The sequence below is a fragment of the Bos indicus x Bos taurus genome, chromosome 13 (genome assembly GCF_003369695.1).
Source record: "Bos indicus x Bos taurus breed Angus x Brahman F1 hybrid chromosome 13, Bos_hybrid_MaternalHap_v2.0, whole genome shotgun sequence".
Classification (NCBI taxonomy): Eukaryota; Metazoa; Chordata; class Mammalia; order Artiodactyla; family Bovidae; genus Bos; species Bos indicus x Bos taurus.
This window is the reverse complement of record NC_040088.1, coordinates 67,273,280-67,291,224: the sequence shown is the minus strand read 5'-3', so window position 1 is coordinate 67,291,224 and position 17,945 is coordinate 67,273,280. Positions and strand designations below refer to the sequence as shown.

At 43.3% G+C, this 17,945-nt stretch overlaps 1 protein-coding gene across 4 annotated transcripts in view; it reads left to right on the top strand.

Annotated features, from left to right (window-relative positions):
* The window catches only part of SFMBT2 (Scm like with four mbt domains 2), a 178,203-nt gene that overhangs the window by 73,866 nt on the left and 86,392 nt on the right, over nt 1-17,945 (top strand). For all 4 annotated transcript variants that reach the window (XM_027560163.1, XM_027560164.1, XM_027560161.1 and 1 more), the window contains exons 5-7: nt 3,269-3,357; nt 4,985-5,231; nt 13,989-14,086. In XM_027560163.1, the coding sequence (XP_027415964.1) occupies nt 3,269-3,357; nt 4,985-5,231; nt 13,989-14,086 (434 nt within the window). The remainder of the gene's footprint in view (nt 1-3,268; nt 3,358-4,984; nt 5,232-13,988; nt 14,087-17,945) is intronic.

The window sequence follows — 17,945 nt, the reverse complement described above, 5'->3', positions numbered from 1 at the left end:
TCAGAAGACAGCTCAGTTTGGCAGTTTCTCTAGTGGAACCTCCACTCCCCTACCACCCAGAAGTTACCCTCTTGGGTGTTTTATTTGTAATTATTCAAGTATATTTATTGCAGTGGAAAGAGTTCTAAAAGTTTGAATACAAACTTTTCCTCCATTCTGTATATTTTTAAGTTCTAAGGAATATGTGTGTGTGTGACTTTTATGACACTCTTTACAAGCTGTATCTTCATCTAAGCTGTTTTTAGACAGAAATACTGTTATCTATACGTTTGAACCCTAGTAGTATGTAATGTGGTCCACGCACATAGAAGGAGCTTATTAACCCTGTTGAATCATTTTATGATCTGTTCTTTTGATTGTAGGAACAATTTAATTTGGACCCTCTGTGAAATATTAATACAGATTTCTTTCCTTTAAAAACGAATACAATTTTGTAAAGTTTAAAAAATAAAAAATTAAAAAAATAAATAAATAAAAAATAAAGGTATAAAAAAATAAAATAGCTCTCTAAAATGAAAAAAAAAATATCCAAGAGCAAGACCTCTATGGTCTTTTATTTTTAATAGTACATGTAGGTGCTTCCATTTATAATTCAGGATTCTCCACTGCCTCATTTCTTTAATAAAATAAGCTTTGTGCTCAAGGGGCTTCCCAGATGGCACTAGTGGTAATTAACCTGCCTGCTAATGCGGTAGACATGGATTCGATCCCAGAATTGGGAAGATTGCCTTGAAAAGGAAATGGCATTTCTAAATCAGCCCTTCCTATGGGCTGAATGTGTTGCCCCCCAAATGCATTTTTTAAAAACACGTATCATTCTTTTTTGCAGTTTTTTTTTTTGGCCACATCCCATGGCATGTGGTATCTTAGTTCCCTGACCAGGTGTCAAACCCACATACCCCTGCATTGGAAGAGAAGGCTTAACCACTGGACCATCAGGGAAGTCCCCAAAATTCATTTGTTGAATCCTCATGTCCCATGTGATATTGCATTAGCAGGTGGGACCATGCCAAAGCATGTTGAAAGTTTCAATCTGGAGTTTGTGGGACTCAGTAATAAATATCAGAGAAGGTGATGGCACCCCACTCCAGTACTCTCACCTGGAAAATCCCATGGACGGAGGAGCCTGGTAGGCTGTAGCTCATGGGGGCATGAAGAGTCGGAGATGACTGAGCGACTTCCCTTTCACTTTTCACTTTCATGCATTGGAGAAGGAAATGGCAACCCACTCCAGTGTTCTTGCCTGGAGAATCCCAGGGACGGGGGAGCCTGGTGGGCTGCTGTCCATGGGGTCGCACAGAGTCGGACACGACTGAAGTGACTTAGCAGCAGCAGTAATAAATATTGGATAAGAATGTGTAATAATTTAATATACATTTGTAACAGAACTAGAGAGGCTGTTAATTGCATAAATGTGCCAGATACGGTTATATTTTACCAGCAGGTGTATCTCCTTTAATCCTTATAGCATCACACAGGCAACATGTTGTAGCATCAGAGGAAAGAATACAAGAGAAATTGGATGGATTGAAGTCATGTAGCCAGTGATGGCAGAGCCCAGCTCAGAGCCCAGGTCTTCCCTACACCATGAACTTTGCCACCACTCATATGGCTTGGTTTCCTTTGGTAATAACTCTGTTCCTTTAGGTTTCAGCTAAATAGTTGCATCTTGCTTTGAAAGAACCTAGTGTGGAGTGGAAGTTGCTCAGCCATGTCCAACTCTGCAACCCCATGGACTGTAGCCTGCCAGGCTTCTCTGTCCATGGGATTCTCCAGGCAAGAATACTGGAGTGGGTTGCCATGCTGTCCTGCAGGGGATCTTCCTGACCCAGGGATCAAATCTGGGTCTCCTGCATTGCAGGCAGATTCTTGACCACCTGAGCTACCCCGGAAGCCCATCTTTTTAGAAAGGTGTCTTAAATGCAGTGCTTTTTGCGCTCTTTGGGGCCCTGTCACATTTGCACTAAGAACAGCAGCCTCTACCTTGACTTCTCTGCCATTGGCTTCCTTTGTTTCCTTTCAAGCCTTTATGCTGCTTTCAGATTGATTTTATGCAGAGGTTTCCTGGTTTAAAAACTTTTTTATTGGCATGTAGTTGATGCTGAAGCTGAAGCTCCAATACTTTGGTTACCTGATAAGAACTGACTCAATGGAAAAGACCCTGATGTTGAGGAAGATTGAAGGCAGAAGGAGAAAGGGGCAGCAGAGTATGAGATGGTTGGATGGTGTCACCGACTCAGTGGACATGAATTTGAGAAACTCTGGGAGATTGCGAAGGGTAGGGAAGAAGCCTGGCATGCTTCAGTCCATGAGGTCATAAAGAGTTGGACATGACTTAGTCACTAAACAACAAAATAGTTGATTTACAATGGCGTGTTAGTTTCAGATGTACAGCAAAGTTACTCAGTTATATGTATACACATATCCATTCTTTTTCAGATTCTTTTCTAATATATGTTATTACAGAATATTGAGTAGAGTTCCCTGTGCTATATAGTAGGTCCTTGTTGGTTTATATATATTGATAGTAGTGTGTATATGTTTCATCTCAAAGTCTTAATTTATACCCCCTGCCACGTTTCCCCTTCGGTAACTCAGTTTTGGAAATTGGTGAGCGTCTTCCCGTTTTGTAAATAAGTTAATTTATATAATTTTTTAAATTTAGATTTCACATAGACATTTCCTGTTCATTAAACATGGGTGCTGGCTTTTTGGGCTGTCTGCAGCTTTGTTCCTGCCACTTAGCATCACGTTCTGTGCTCCAGCCAGACCGTGTGCTGCTGAGGGACGTTCTTTCTCCATCTCCTCCCTCCCTTCATTGCTCTCATTAGCAGATGCCGTTCCTCTCAGCCTGAAAATCCCTCCTTTCTCCTCTCTGCGTGAGTAATGTTTTTGTAATTCAGAGCCTGGCTTTATTTTCCACCTGGAAAACTTTCTCCGATTCTTCCATTCCCTCTTTCTTCTTGGAGCCTCCTAGATTCTGTGCTTTGAAATATCTCCTTGGTTGTTTACAGAAGTCTCTAAACAGACATCAGACTGCAGGGTCTCATGTTCTCTGACCTTTCTGATGCCCAGCGAAACCTAGGCACGTGTTCGATGAGACCATTACCCACTGCCGGCAGGTCCCTTGTTGCCATTTTAGTTCTTCCTTTAAGTACGGCATCTAAAATGAAGAAACGTCATGAAAGAACTCATATATATGCAGAGGTGCTGGGGTGCTCCATTGCTTTGTTGAAGTGTGTGTGTTTTTTCTCCTTTGTCTCACCAGCTATCAAAGAGAAGTATACAGACTGGACAGAATTTCTCATTCGGGATTTGACTGGTTCCCGGACGGCCCCTGCCAGCCTTCTAGAAGGTGTATGTATTGTTATCCAGCTATTCTCTGTCATCTGAAGCTGCACAGTTAACACGAGCTCACAGCTAAGAGCACCTTTGCATATATCCTTCTATGGGTGCATGAGTCCACACGGACATCAGTGTGCAAAGTAACATCGTGTCTTTGCCCGAATCACTTAGAGGACTGATTCTAATGGGACCCAAGTGTCTCCACGTGTGGTCCAGTCCATAAGTGGAAAATTTGCTTTTATGAATAACATGGTAGGATGGTTACCTACTATCCTGTACCTTTAACAGTCCATCTTATGTTTGTGAATGCGTATAAAATCCTGTAGAATAACTATTTTGTTGAAGTGACAACTAAGCATTCATATGCTGGGGTGTAGCCTCAAAGTGTGTTGATAAATGATTAGCTGTTTTATTTATGCATCGCCCCAATTTTTAAACACACGTGTTAAATCATATTTGAATTAGTCCCTCTTGTAAAACAAGAGGAGAAATGACTAACCATATTTAAATGTGGTTAAGGTCGTTTTAAGGTACTGAAGAAAAAATGGGTTACTTGAAAATAATTTTATTCTGATATATTTTAATATTTATGTACCAGAACAGTATATAAGAGGACTTCACTGTCATAAATCATTATTGAGTTACCAAATCTGTTTTTGAAGAATGCCCCTGAGAAGGGGAAAACACAATGAATGACCAAGAATATGACACAGAGTTTGACAGTCTCATTATTCTCTTAACATTAACCATAAATTTCCTGCCTTTCATAAATGATACTGAAATTTTGGAACACCACAGACTCATACAGGGTTGTCTTTGTTTTGTGATGATTTTGCCTAATGTAGTTTTGTATCTTGGTGGCTACTAATTGAATTGTTTGGTTGACAAATCAAAGTAATGGTTGCTCACCCTTTCAAAAGGACAGATTGTCTTACTTTGTTAATTTTTTAAGCATATTTGCCTACAGGGCTGGCTGAACAAACACCCTTTTCATATGCAAACATGTGCTAAGAAGGTTGCTTAGAAGGGGCAGACATTATATACATTCTCCAAACCAACGGTGGGGTGAAGTGTACAAGTTACCAGTAGTCTAATTCAGCTGATTATTAGTGTGTATTAGGCATTCATCAAGAATGTCCTCCACACGTATTAACACTTTATGGTATGAGAGGGTGTTGATTATGAGAGCAGGGCCATCGTAAGACAGACGTCTGCTGAGTCAAGGTAGAAATTGATGGCCCCATATCAGATGGATCCATCGCTTGGAAAAGTAGACGTTTTGTTCCCACTTGTTTTCCAATTTGAGGCAAATTTGGTGGAATGCTTCTTCAAAGCACCCTCACAAATGGAGTTGTGTCTGGGAAGGGTGATTTGTTTGGTGAGAACTTAGCACACACTGTTATTTTGTATTTGCTTGTGGTTTTGTTGCTGGATACTGAGTTGGGAAAGATGGATGTGGGGTGGGAGGGGAGGGTGGGGGGTGGGAGGGGAGGGTGGGGGTGGAGGGGAAACACCAGACTGTTTGCCAATAGCTTGGATGATGGTGTGGAAAAAAAAAAAATATCTTCTGCTGTCATCTGTTTCCATGAGAACCTGAAAATAAAGTTTAAAATAAGGAGTTTTGCTTCTGTTTAAACAGCCTCTGCGAGGGAAAGGCCCTATAGACCTCATTACAGTTGATTCCTTAATAGAGCTGCAGGACTCTCAGAACCCTTTTCAGTACTGGATAGTTAGTGTGCTTGAGAATGCTGGAGGAAGATTACGCCTTCGCTATGTGGGATTGGAGGACACTGAATCCTATGACCAGTGGTTGTTTTACTTGGATTACAGACTTCGACCAGTTGGTTGGTGTCAAGAGAATAAATACAGAATGGACCCACCTTCAGGTAAGGGGCGGGAGCTTCAGCCGTTCTCAAATGTTGTCGGAAGAGATGTGATTATTTTCCTGGGTGTCTCTCTGGAACATGTGTTAGCTCTGTGGTGTCTTTCCCATTTGTACTCGTGCGCAGGAAGTGTTTTAACTTGAAACACTCTCTGTTGTGAATGGAACCCAAGACCTCAATGAATAGTGTTCTGAAATGAGAAAGCAGAGCAGGAGGCTGTGGAAAAGCTGATCTGGTTCCTTTGGAATCACTGGTTTGGAAATAAAAGACCCAGTGCATGGGGACTTGACAATATTCTCTGCTTTTCTTTAGGAATTTGATAGTCTTGCAAGTAGGTTCTGAAATATTTGCCCTTCTACCCACGGCCATCCATCCATCTGTCCATTCATTCATCCATCCATCTACCCACTCACCCGCTCATCCATCCATCCATTCATTCCCCCATCCAACCTTCTATCCATAGATTCATCTACCCACCCATTCATCCATCTGTAGATTCAAGTAAAATGCAGATTCAAATAAAATGCTTATTGTTACATTATCTGTCCTGACCTGGAAATAGCAAAAAAGAAAACCATCATGCTTTTTTCCGCTGGTGCATCATAGATTTTCAAATAGCTTCAAGTACCTTGACGAATGCCTTTCCACAGATTTAATTGGGTAGAAGACGACATCATGCTTCCTGACATACCCAACTGGGCAGAAACCTCAGAGTTTACAAAAATAACCATTCTTGAATGTTTTCTACCTGCCAGGTGATTTTACATCTGTTAGGTTGTTTATTTTGATTCCAAAAAAGTGCTACATGTTTCGGGTGAATATTTCCTCTTATGGCAGAGAAAATTTGAGACTGAGTTTAAGCTACCTGTCTAAGATTGCACAGTTTTTTTGGAGGAATGTGCTGGAATTCAGATTCCCAGGTCCCCTTCTTCTTCCACACAATTTCCCCTGCTGCCTCCTACTGGGCTTATCAACCTTTTTTGATAGATAGCTGTAGAACAAAAATGTTGGATTCTCATGGAATTAAAGATGCCAAGGAAGGAATACATCTTCCCAAATTTGCTGATTTTCATTCTGGTCAATTTCACAGGTTTACTGGAAGCCAAGAGTTGGCTCTTTCCTTCATTAAAATTGCCAGAGCCTTTCCCCTCCCATCTTAGTTGCCAGAGTTCGTCTTGAGGAGTGAAGCAGAGGAGTCATATTTCCCTTTTCCATCAGTCAAGAGCTTTAATTGAAAAGTGTCTTGGTTCTCCATGTCATGTGTTTACATTTGTGTTGGATTTGACAGGCGTATAAACCTGTAACGTGGTATTTTATTAGTATTGTTCTTGTCAATGTTATGAGAAGCAGGCAAGAAATCCACTTATACCCTGAGTAGTCTGGGGATATGATTACAAATGAAAGGCCTGTCGGTTTTGTGAGGAGAGGCCTTAGCTCCCAAGGTTTGCCTTGGGATTCATGACCTAACAGGAGAAATTTATTTCATGTAGAAAGTTGGGTGTGTAAATCTTAGTTCAGTATCTAATTGCTGTAAAATTTTAAGAGCAATATATAATTGCCAGTATAAATTTATAGCAAAGCAAAGGATGACTAATAGCTCTTAAACTCTGTGTAACGCCCCTCTCCTCTGCTCATACTCAATGGCCAGAATGGAAAGTGTCCCTCTAGAAACTAGGGAGACCTCTCTCTCTAAGATAATTTGATGTTTTTATAAGACAAGAATAGACTGTATTTACTCATAGTAATTTTCTGACCATGAATTGTTCATTTCACTGAAGAGTTAAAGCCTTTGGGAAAGGTATTCCTCATCAAGAACTTATATTTTCAACATGTAAATTGTCAACAGGAAAGGCTGTGGATGGAAAGAAGAAATTAAAAGGTGAAAGGTCACCCCAAGTATGATTTTGAGTTCTTCAGATGCAATAGTTAGAAGATGAACTCTGACTTCTACCTGATTCAGCAGACCAACACCTGGGAATAGAATCTAGTCCTTTGGGTTTCTATAAATTAGTTTCAGGACCCGATGTGACTTGTTAAACTACGATGGCAGTGCTCTTTCCTTGACCAAAGTCTAGGTGGGAGTCAGCTTTCAGGCTGGCACAGAAAGCACTAGACTGTCTTATTCCCAAACACACTTAAGTAAATGAAAGTGTTCATTACTGACAGGTGGTAAGAAGTTGAGATGGAAGGGTGGGCAAGGAGGGCAGATAAGGGGCACTTTGGGTAGAGCGTCATCCCTTGGTATCCACAGGGGATTGGTTCCAGGATCCCCACAGATGCCAGAATCCAGTGATGCTCAAGTCCCTGGTATAAAATAACGCAGTACAGTTGACCTTCTGCATTTGCAGGTTTGATGTTCTGCGTCCGCCATCTTCCCATCCACAGGTTCCGTATTCTCAGGCTTCTCTATCCGCAGTCTCTGCCATCCTCGGGGGTCCTTCTGCCAAGGGTGGAATATTCAGGAACGGCAGGCCTGGAGGGCTGCCTGGACTTTGAGAGTGAGGCTGCGCCAGGTCACCCTATCCTCTTTGCTGAGCTGACAACTCCTTTCTTTTCCTGATACTTTCTGTTTCTTAAAGGACACAGTATTTCTCAACTCTTCAGTACAGGTAGAGGTATAGAAGTAGGTGGTAGATAGTACCTGTTGCGGAGAAGGCGATGGCACCCCACTCCAGTACTCTTGCCTGGAAAATCCCATGGATGGAGGAGTCTGGTAGGCTGCAGTCCATGGGGTCGCGAAGAGTTGGACACTACTGAGCAACTTGCCTTTCACTTTTCACTTTCATGCATTGGAGAAGGAAATGGCAACCCACTCCAGTGTTCTTGCCTGGAGAATCCCAGGGACGGGGGAGCCTGGTGGGCTGCCGTCTAGGGGTCACGCAGAGTCGGACACGCAGTAGTAGTACTTGGCAAGTAGGTCTTGAAACACTGGAGAAGGTGCTGGCTGTTATGCTGTCTGCCAGCGAGAAGCCTGCATCCCATTTCTGGATGGAATCCGAGAACACGGGATGGTGGATGGGCGATTAGAGAGAGGGTGTGGCCACCCCACTCCACCCGCCATCAGGGGTGCAGGTGCTGAGGGGTAGGAGAGTCCAGCTTTAGCAAAGACCAGATGAGGGAACGGAAGATGGTGAAATGCCAGTGATCACGGGAGGGCAGTGGCTTCCTGCGTCCTTGGTGATTCAGGTGTTATCAGAGCGGGACGGGGAATCCAGAGGTGCCCTTTCTTCAGTGCTGAATGGAAGGCAGAGCATGATTTGACAGATCTGGAGCTCTTTTTCCAGCCCCGCATCCCTGATGCCTCCCCTCATATGCTCATTTTCTGGCATGCGGCCTCCTCTGGGGTCCCCAACTTTTCTGTGTGTGTCTCCTCTTTTGGAAGACTGCTTTCTCATGCCCTCACTTCATCCAGAACTTGGATGCTGAACTCAAAGTGCATGGCGCAGTCTCTGCTGTGCCCCCTGACACCCTGTCTAGCACATAGTAGGTGCTCAGTAACTATGTGTCAAGTGAGTTGACTGAATACAAATTCAAACGTGTCTAGAAGACAGAAGGAAGGAATTAGCCAAGTCCACCTTCCAGGAACCAAATCACTGATGGGAGTTTGGAAGCCAATTTGGAGGGGAGAGCCTGGTGGAGATACCCCTAGACTGTGCTGTTCACTTTGCCCTGAAGTGTTAGTGGAGCTTCTGAGCAAGTAGAGATGCGATCTCTTTAACTCCTGGGACAGCTCCAGGATATGAGGTCTGTGGTGTTCAGGATGGGAATTTCTTCCTTTAAAAAGGTCTCCATGTGACTAGAGTTTGAGAACCTGACAGAGGGGAAGGAACCTGGGCTTGGAGTCAGGGTCTAAGTGGGCCTCTCCTTCCACTTTGTCACTGGCCGCAGAGCGTCTGGGTGAGTTCCTCTACTTGGAACCTCAGTTTTCACATCTGTAAAATGGGAGTCTCCCCATGTTTGCTTTGCTGCTGTTACTCAGGTGATTGGTGTTTTCTAAATATTCAATCTGTGATTAGAGTATTAAGGTTGTATTTGATTTTCTAAGAAATTTAAGTAGGCTCTTGAGGTCCAGGGGTCATTGAGAGGCCCCACCTGCTTTTAATTTTTAAATTTATTTCAATTGGAATATAATTACTTTACAATATTGTGATGGTTTATGCCATACATCAACGTGCATAGGCCACAGGTATGCATGTATACGGAAGAAGGCAATGGCACCCCACTCCAGTACTGTTGCCCGGAAAATCCCATGGTTGGAGGAGCCTGGTAGGCTGCAGTCCATGGGGTCACACAGAGTCAGACACGACTGAAGCGACTTAGCAGCAGCAGCAGCATACATGTATACCCCCATCCTGAACCCCCCTCTCACCTCCCTCCCCCCACATCACCTGCTTTTGTGTTTTTGGAGGTTTAGAAAGCAGATAGAATCTGACATGTTTTTGCAGAAACTAAAGAGATGAAACTTCTGAGGTTTAAGAAAAATCCTTAGATCCTTATCTCTATATTCTTTTGTATATCTTTTCCCTTCAAAATCTTTATGTCACCCATCCCCCCAACCCCTCCTTCTTTTTATTTTAGATAGTGCCTGGAGCTAGACGTTTCTCAATCTAATTCAGATGCTTCCTACATGAACTGTTTCTTATTCCAAAAACAATCATTATTTTTTATCTTAGCTTGGGCTGCCTTAACAAAATACCATTGACTGAGGGGTTTGAACCTTGGAAAACACAAATCCCCAGTTCTGGAGGATGGGAGTTCAGGGTTAGAGCATCAGCAGTGTTGAGTGCTGGTGAGGATTTCTTCGTGATTTGTAGATGGCTGCCTTCTTGCTGGGTCCTCACCTGGCTGCCTCTTCTTCTTTTTTAATCTTCTGGCTGTGCTGCATGACATGTGGGATCTTATTTCTCCACCAAGGATCAAACCCACATCCCCTGCACTGGAAGCATGAAGCGTTAACCACTGGACCGCCAGAGAAGTCCCCTGTCCTCTTCTCTGTGTGTGCATGGAGATGTATATATATGTGTATCTCTATCTGTATGTTGACAGAGAGCGAGCATGTACTTGAAAGAGAGCTCTTTGGTGTCTCCTTTTGCCAGGGCACTAATCCCATCACGGGGGCCCTACCCTCCTGACCCCATCTAAACCTAATTACTTCCCAAAGCTCCATGACATCAAGGGGTTAGGGCTTCAACATACAAATTTTGGGAGGACACAAGCATTCAATCCACAGTACTTCCCAGCGTCTATGAAGAAGCACAGTCGAGCCTTTCCTCACTGGTCCGAGGCTGGTGGAGAAGGAGGGAGTGGGGGGATGTGGGGTGCATAAATAAAGAGGACTGCCCCTCCAAGCCTGTGCTTACCTCAGCCTGTGAGATGAGTATTTCACTCGTCCCTTTTCCTCCTGCGCTTTCCATGAGATGGATGGCCAGTCTGCAGAGGTGGACACCTCGTTTTCACTTAGGTTTCTAGTTCAAGATGAGTCAGGACGGGTTTTAATTGCCTCTTAACTTCTTACCAACAGAAATGGACATGATACACTCTTTAATTACCAGCAACACGATCACTTTAAAAACATGTTTTATGTTCTTTTAATGGTGCTGTTTATTGTCCATAAACTTACTGGCATAACCAAGTACCTCTCGCTCTAATGAACACACATACAGACTATTGTTCTCTGCTTGTTGAAACTAGGAGGTGTTTAGCTTCTGCAGGTGGCCGAGGGTCCTGACAAAACTGCAGCTAATTTTTCACCTTTTAAGACAGTGTGCCCTGCCGTGGGATTAAATTCTGTATTAGAATTTAATATCCTCAGCATGAAGGCAAAGCATCTTGAGATTGTAGGACAGAGATGAAAGTCTGGCAAGATCTCCTAGGTATCTTTCTTCATTCCAGCTGCTGTAACAGATGGGAAAGAGAGGCTTATAAACAAGAGACATTGATTTCTCCCGGCTCTGGAGGTTGGATGTCCAAGATCTGGGCACCAATAGATTCAGTGTCTGATGAGGACCTACTTCCTGGTTTGTAGACGTGTCTTCTCACTGTGTTCTCACCTGGAGGAAAGGGTAGGGATCTTTCTGGGGTCTCTCTTATAAAAGGACACTGATTCCATCCTGGGAGGTCCACTCTCATGATCTCGTCACCTCCCAGTGGCCCCTGTTCCTAAGGCCATCACCTTGAGTATTTCAACATGAATTTTAGGGGGACCTATATTCAGATCAAAGTACTAGGCTTTATGACACTTCTCTCTGGTTTGCTTGAACAGATACGGCATCAGGTGGACGCAGCCCCCTGGGGTGACATGACTGGTCCAGTCCTGTTCTGCCAGCTGTCAGGAGGGCTGTGAGCATTTCTCTGAGCCCCAGAGAAATCGCTGCCCATCTCCTTGCTCAGATCTGAGTTTGGATCTGACCATGTTGGGTTTTCGTTGCTCTGGTCCTGAATAATTTTTTTTTTTTTAATTTTTTGGTTAATTAAAGGTTTCTCTTTACCTTTCTTTGGTTAAATATGGTTTCTCTTACCTTTCTCTTTAGAGGTAAAGATTACATTAATTTATGTAATAATTTGTCAGACCATAATCCCACTCGTTCAATTTCAGCATATCATTTGGTGATACTCAGCAGCCCTTTTATCTTAGTATTTAAAAAAAAATTTTTTTTGTTGGAATCTAGTTACTCAGCCTTGGGTAATTTTTAACCACTCTTTTTTTACCCTCCTCTCTGTCTCAGGGGCTCCTCCTGCCTCAAGAGTCCTCAGTTACAGACCTTGGGAGTTCAGGGAGCGGTACTTTCTCTTCTTTTTTCTCTCCCTGTATGTCTGCAGACCTTCCTTTAACCTTGTCTTTAGAAGTCACTCTCGTTTTGTATGATTTGGTTCTCCTTTTATTACAACATCGAGCTCCCCATCGACCTGCTTCCAGAACCCTAGAAAAGTGGGTTTATTTTACTTAGGAAGTCCAGGATCTTGTTTGTTGTTCCCTCCTGCCCCCGCCTGTTGGGGCTTCCCTGGTGCCTCAGTGGTAAAGAATTCGCCTGCAATGTGGGAGACGTGGGTTCGATCCCTGGGTTGGGAAGATCCCCTGGAGGAGGGCATGGCGACCCACTCCGGTATTCTTGGCTGGAGAATCCCCATGGACAGAGGAGCCTGGTGGGCTACAGTCCACGGGGTCACAAAGGGATGGACAGGACTGAGCGACTGAGCACGTTTGGCACATCTGACCCCTCTGCAGCTGCTGCGCTTGGTGTCCTCTGGGCTGTGCTTCAGAAACCTGAACTGCCTTCCTCTTTCCTGAGGTTCTGATGCAGTGCCCTGAGCTGGAGCACCAGTGCATCCCAGGGAATCCCCCTCACCCTCCCGGGACACTTCATAAGGCTCCGTGAATTGGTCCCTCTTCCTTTTTTGTGGGACCTTGTGATAAGTAATTTCTCCCTCTGGCCCCCCGCCTTCTCACCTGTGGAGGCTGGAGGGACCATTCTCTGCAAAGGTGTTTATTGGGAGAGTGGCTAACTATATTCCCCTGAATGTGTCTACCAAAAAGAATCTCATTCTATTTTTGCTCTGATACTGAAATACCAAATTGGGGGAAAGAATTCTGCAGAGGTGTAAGAGCATAAATAAGAGGCTAGGAAGGATTATAGACAATTTACATAAATAGAGTCTGTCCTGTCATTAAGTATCCTTTATGGGACTTGACATAGCTGACAAGACTGACGGTAGGCAGGGCATTGATAACCTGGCCCCTCTGGTAGCACCGCATGCCCACCATAATTGTGATAGTCTGCAAAGACCGAATAAACTGCTAAAACACAGGCGATTCAAGCTCAAGGTGAGTTCAGACGCTATGAGCATCAAAATATATGGCTGCCTGCTAAAAAGCAGACATGCAAGAAATTAAAAATACAGCCCCAAAGGCTTAATGTTGCCTTTTAACTGTGCTCAAATTGATATTCATATCCTAGCTATCTGTCTGAAGTAGCCTGAGTTGATATAGCGAAGGTATAAACATATCTCCTTCAAGTGAGTGCTTCCGCAAATCCTGTTTTGATAAGGTCTTAAATCTGTTGAGATCAGATCATAAAATTCCCCTGCAGTTTCAGCAACTGGTAAAAACAGAGCTCACCAATTTTGTTCTTCTAATTTTGTATTCAGACAGTGTAACCTCCCTTCGTAAATCCCTTCTCCCCACCGTGGGCAGAAACATGGGCACCATGTGATGTGTTAGCAACATTTCAAGTACAGATATTAAACTTGGTTGGTAAATTTTAATCTACCTTTTCATAATTTCCTGGCTTATGTGGACTATTTTTAGCATATGAGAGCTTAGAGATTTAGTGAGTAATAGGCTGTACTAACCGAAAACGCCAGACAAGAGTCTTTTCTTATTTAGAAACTTACCAGATAATAAGTTCTTCATCATTGGATATGACTTCCCCGGTGATGTGTGGAATTTGGGGCTGAGAATGGATGAAGGTGTGATGAACGTGACGTATTCCATCAAATTACATACAGAATGCATGCAGGTAGTCCCTGAAGAAGAGCCCTGTTAAGTCGATTCTTTATTTCGGATCGCAGAATCCCAAGTTGCTATTTAACTCAAGGAAATCTCTTTAGCAGGTGGCTTTTTATGGCGGGCAGGGTGTGAATGCTTACGGCCGCTGAGCCTGCCAAGTTATTATGAAACCCTGAGAAGATAAAATTGAGCAAAGAACCACCCGGTAGAACGTTTCAGCCCTTAAACTCTTATGTGATTTGCTGTTGATACAGAAATCTATCCTTTGAAGACGGACTCAGAGTGGAAACGTGCTCTGGAGAAATCTCTTATTGATGCTGCTAAGTTTCCTCTTCCAATGGAAGTGTTTAAGGTAAGATGTTGATTCCTTGCAATTTATCTACTCTTTTCAAGAATAAACCCTGTTTTAAGGAGTTGCCTGCCTCCCAGTACTTCCGCTATTTAAAAAGCTACCTTCTTGACTGGTGTTCATTTTAACTGTTTAAAACGCTGTCTGTTCCATTTCGCTCGGTTTTGTAATCTTCCCAAATACCCACGTTCCAAGATAATGCCTAGAACCTTTTTATTAAATAATTAATAAGTATATTATGAGATAATCCGAATCTGACTAAATTTTTTTTTTCAAGATTTACAGGTTTTTTTTTTCTGTCATATAAGATTATAGAAATCTCATTTTCACCTTCTTACTCCTTACCAAAGAAACCAAAGAAAATAGAGCAATCTAATTTTGTTATTTGTTTGATAAAAAAATGTTGTTTCCCATGATGGCTCAGACAACTCCTGGCTCTGGGTAACCAGATCCCTGACTTTGGTGTTAACCATGTCCTTGCCTGTCCGTGTCCTGTTACTACCTACCTATGTTTTCCTTAACGTTACACGACTTACTCTTGACCATGTACATGAGGAGCAAGACCAGCCCTGATTATTGGAGGAGACGGCATTTTCTTGCTCTCTGGAGTGGAGATAGCCGGACATGGCCTGGGTGCTAAACAGTCCTCACCTTCCACTGAGTTTTCAGGGAAGTTAGGTAGGCACAGTCCTGAGCTAACCTTGGGGAGCTAGTTGGATCATCAGCCAGACTGCATCCTGAACTGCAGGTGCTGGACATCCCTTAGTGACACAGATTGCAGTCCGCGGCTTACAGTCTCTGCTTGTCCACCTCCGGTTCTCAGAACACACCCAGCACCGCATTTCTGTGCAATGACTCGAACCTTCCCATCTGCTCTGGGCAGCGGGGCCTCAAGTTGGCCCTGGGACCTTCTGCAGAGCGTGGTCAGGACGAGTCAGGTGTCATTAACAATCTGGAGCTGGCTTACTCTGCCGTTTTGTCCTCAGGTTACGAAGATGATAAAATACAGCCCAGGCTCTCGTACTGGCAGCCTGCCCTGCCCTCATCCTGAGGGACTGAAAGAGTTGTGATTCTGTCTCTGTACGTCTCTGATAGCTTGGGTCTAGAATTCTAGGTCGGCTGTCCCTTTTGTCGAGAATCCGGAGTTACTCATTCTTCCTTTCCTCCTCTGGCACCGTATATTCTCTTTTTCTCCACTCTTCTGAAATTTCACGACGGTTGACCTTTATAGGTGTCTGTGTCCATCCAGAGTGCAGGGTACGTTGGGTGACCGCCACTCACGCCTTTTAATTTTGGAGGTGTTTCTTCTCAAGTCCTGTCTTCGGTCTCTCTTATTTTCTTCACCTGTGACTATGTGGATGTGGGGCTCTCAGCCTGGCACTGTAACTTTTTTCCCTTCATTTCAGTTTTTCGTCTTCGGCTCCGTCTGCTCTGCTGTCAGATGTTTTCTCCACTCACGTGTGCTGTTGTGTTTCCACGAGCACTTGTTTGGCATTTTTTTCTGTGACTGCTCCTGTTTATGGCCTCCTGTTCTTTCAGCCTGGAATCATGAGTGTTTCTTGTTGGAATTATTGACTTTGTCAAGTTTTTTTTTCTCCCGGAATAGTTTGCTTTCTCCACGTTGCTTCTGGTTTCTGCCATTCTCGCTCGAGGCTGTCCTTGGGTGTCTGAGAACCCTTCACCGTGCCCTGGAGTAAGAGGGAGATGTGCATGCTGAGGGCGGGCTGGGCCGTGTAGCAGGACCTCCTTTGTACGGGAGCCTCTTCTTTGTATGATGATTTTTTCTCTTTAGCTGATTTCCGAGGAGGAGAATTTCAACTTCCCACCAGGGGTTCAGGTCCAGCTGCCTGCGTTCTAGAAGCTGAGTAGCAGAAAGAGGGCTCGGGGTTTCCACCTTGAGTTTGTATGTACCTGCACCCACAGACTAGGGGCCACCTGCTTCATCCTCTTCACAGGAGACTTGGGGACCCCTGGTCTGTAGAGTTGGGGAGGGAAGGATGCCTGGGGTCTGACTGCCTCTCAGAAATCCCCCCACGCTTCTTGCTTTATCACCTTCCATTCACCCGCAGTTTGAGACATACCTGCTGTTACTGGTTTCTGAGCCTTCTGAAGGTTCTGCCCTGTTCATAGGACTGGGTCTCAGCTCTCCTGCAGGAGGCTTATTTGGCTCTGTTGAGCAAGTTTAGTTATTCCTTGTTCATGTGTGTTTTAGCTTCTCTTGTTTTTTTTTTTTTCTTTTGGCTGCACCGAGCAGCATGTGGGATCTTCGTTCCCCGATCAGGGATTGAACCCACTTCCCCTGCAATGGAGTCTTAGCCACATTCTGTCTTACTGGCCTGCCAGGGAGGTCCTTAGCTTCGGTTCTTTAGTTGCTGATTGAGTGGCTTTGTGTCTTTAAAAGACTTTACTATAATTTTGGTTAGCATCTAGGAAGAGGTGAAATTAATGTGGGTTTTTAATCTGCCATCTTTATCCGGGACTTCCCTTTTTTTAAAGTCTTGTAGCTTGGACTGTAGGGTAAAGTTCTCATGTCATTCATTCAGTGAAACATAACTCCTGGCTTATACTTTAAGTGGGAAAAGAATTTTAAATTCTTTTCCCACTTAAAGTATTACAGAATATTGAGCAGAGTTCCCTGTGCTGTACAGTCGCTGCTTTAAAGAGTAGATACTGAATATTTTCTGTTTTTCACAGGGCCTAAGGGTGTATGGAGTGGCAAGTCATATTCAGTAAATATTTCTCAAATATGGAATGAATTCTTGAACAGACAAATTCATTTTACTCGTTGATTTGAAATATTTTGAGTTAGTAATATATGAATAGTCACAGAGTCATTGGATATGCAGATTTATTGTTTAGAATTATGAACACCAAGACTCAAAATATATAAACATTAATAATTCTTATATATTTTTAGGAGATACCCAGGTGGTGCTAGTGGTAAAGAACCTGCCTGTCAATGTAGGAGATGTGAAAGACATGGGTTCTAACCCTGGGTCGGGAAGATCCCCTGGAGGAGGGTGTGGCAACCCACTCCTGTATTCTTGCCTGGGAAATCCCATGACTAGAGGAGCCTGGCGGGCTGCAGTCCTTGGGGTTGTAAAGAGTCAGACATGACTGAAGCAACACAGCACACATGTATATTTTTAACTAATAATTAACTTGTTAGCTGTTTATTAAGTAGCTACTCTGCATAGTGCTCTTGACCCAGTTCCAAGGTTTCATAACTGTTTATATTTTTCTCAAAAACACCAGTTACCTCCTTCTCTCACTTTAATGTTTTCTGTTAGAAACCATGTTATTTTCATGGAGTACCTGAGAATTGTCCTCATCCTCAGTATTTTGTTTATAATTAACAGTTGCTTTTTAAAAATTATTCTATTTTGGAGTATAGTTGAATAACCATGATGTATTAGTCTCAGGTGTACAGCAAAATGATTCAGTTACACATATACATGTGTCTATTCTTTTTAAAATTCTTTTCCCACTTAAAGTATTACAGAATATTGAGCAGAGTTCCCTGTGCTGTACAGTCGCTGCTTTAAAGAGTAGATACTGAATGTTTTCTGTTTTTCACAGGGCCTAAGGGTGTATGGAGTGGGCACTTAATAAATAAAAATTGGCTGAATTGAAAATTCTGTGTTCTTAAGCTTATGAAACCCTTTCATAAATGTTACCTTTTATTTCAGTTTGGTGGAAAAGAAAGGGGAAATTTTCTGAACCAGACTTTGTATGCAGTGAATGTTTGTACGGTTAATTTTGAAATCCTGAGAACGACCACCGTGTTAGTTTCCAAAGACCGTTGTAATAACGTGCCACAAGCTGTGTAGCTGAAAACAACGGACATGCACTTTGTCACGGT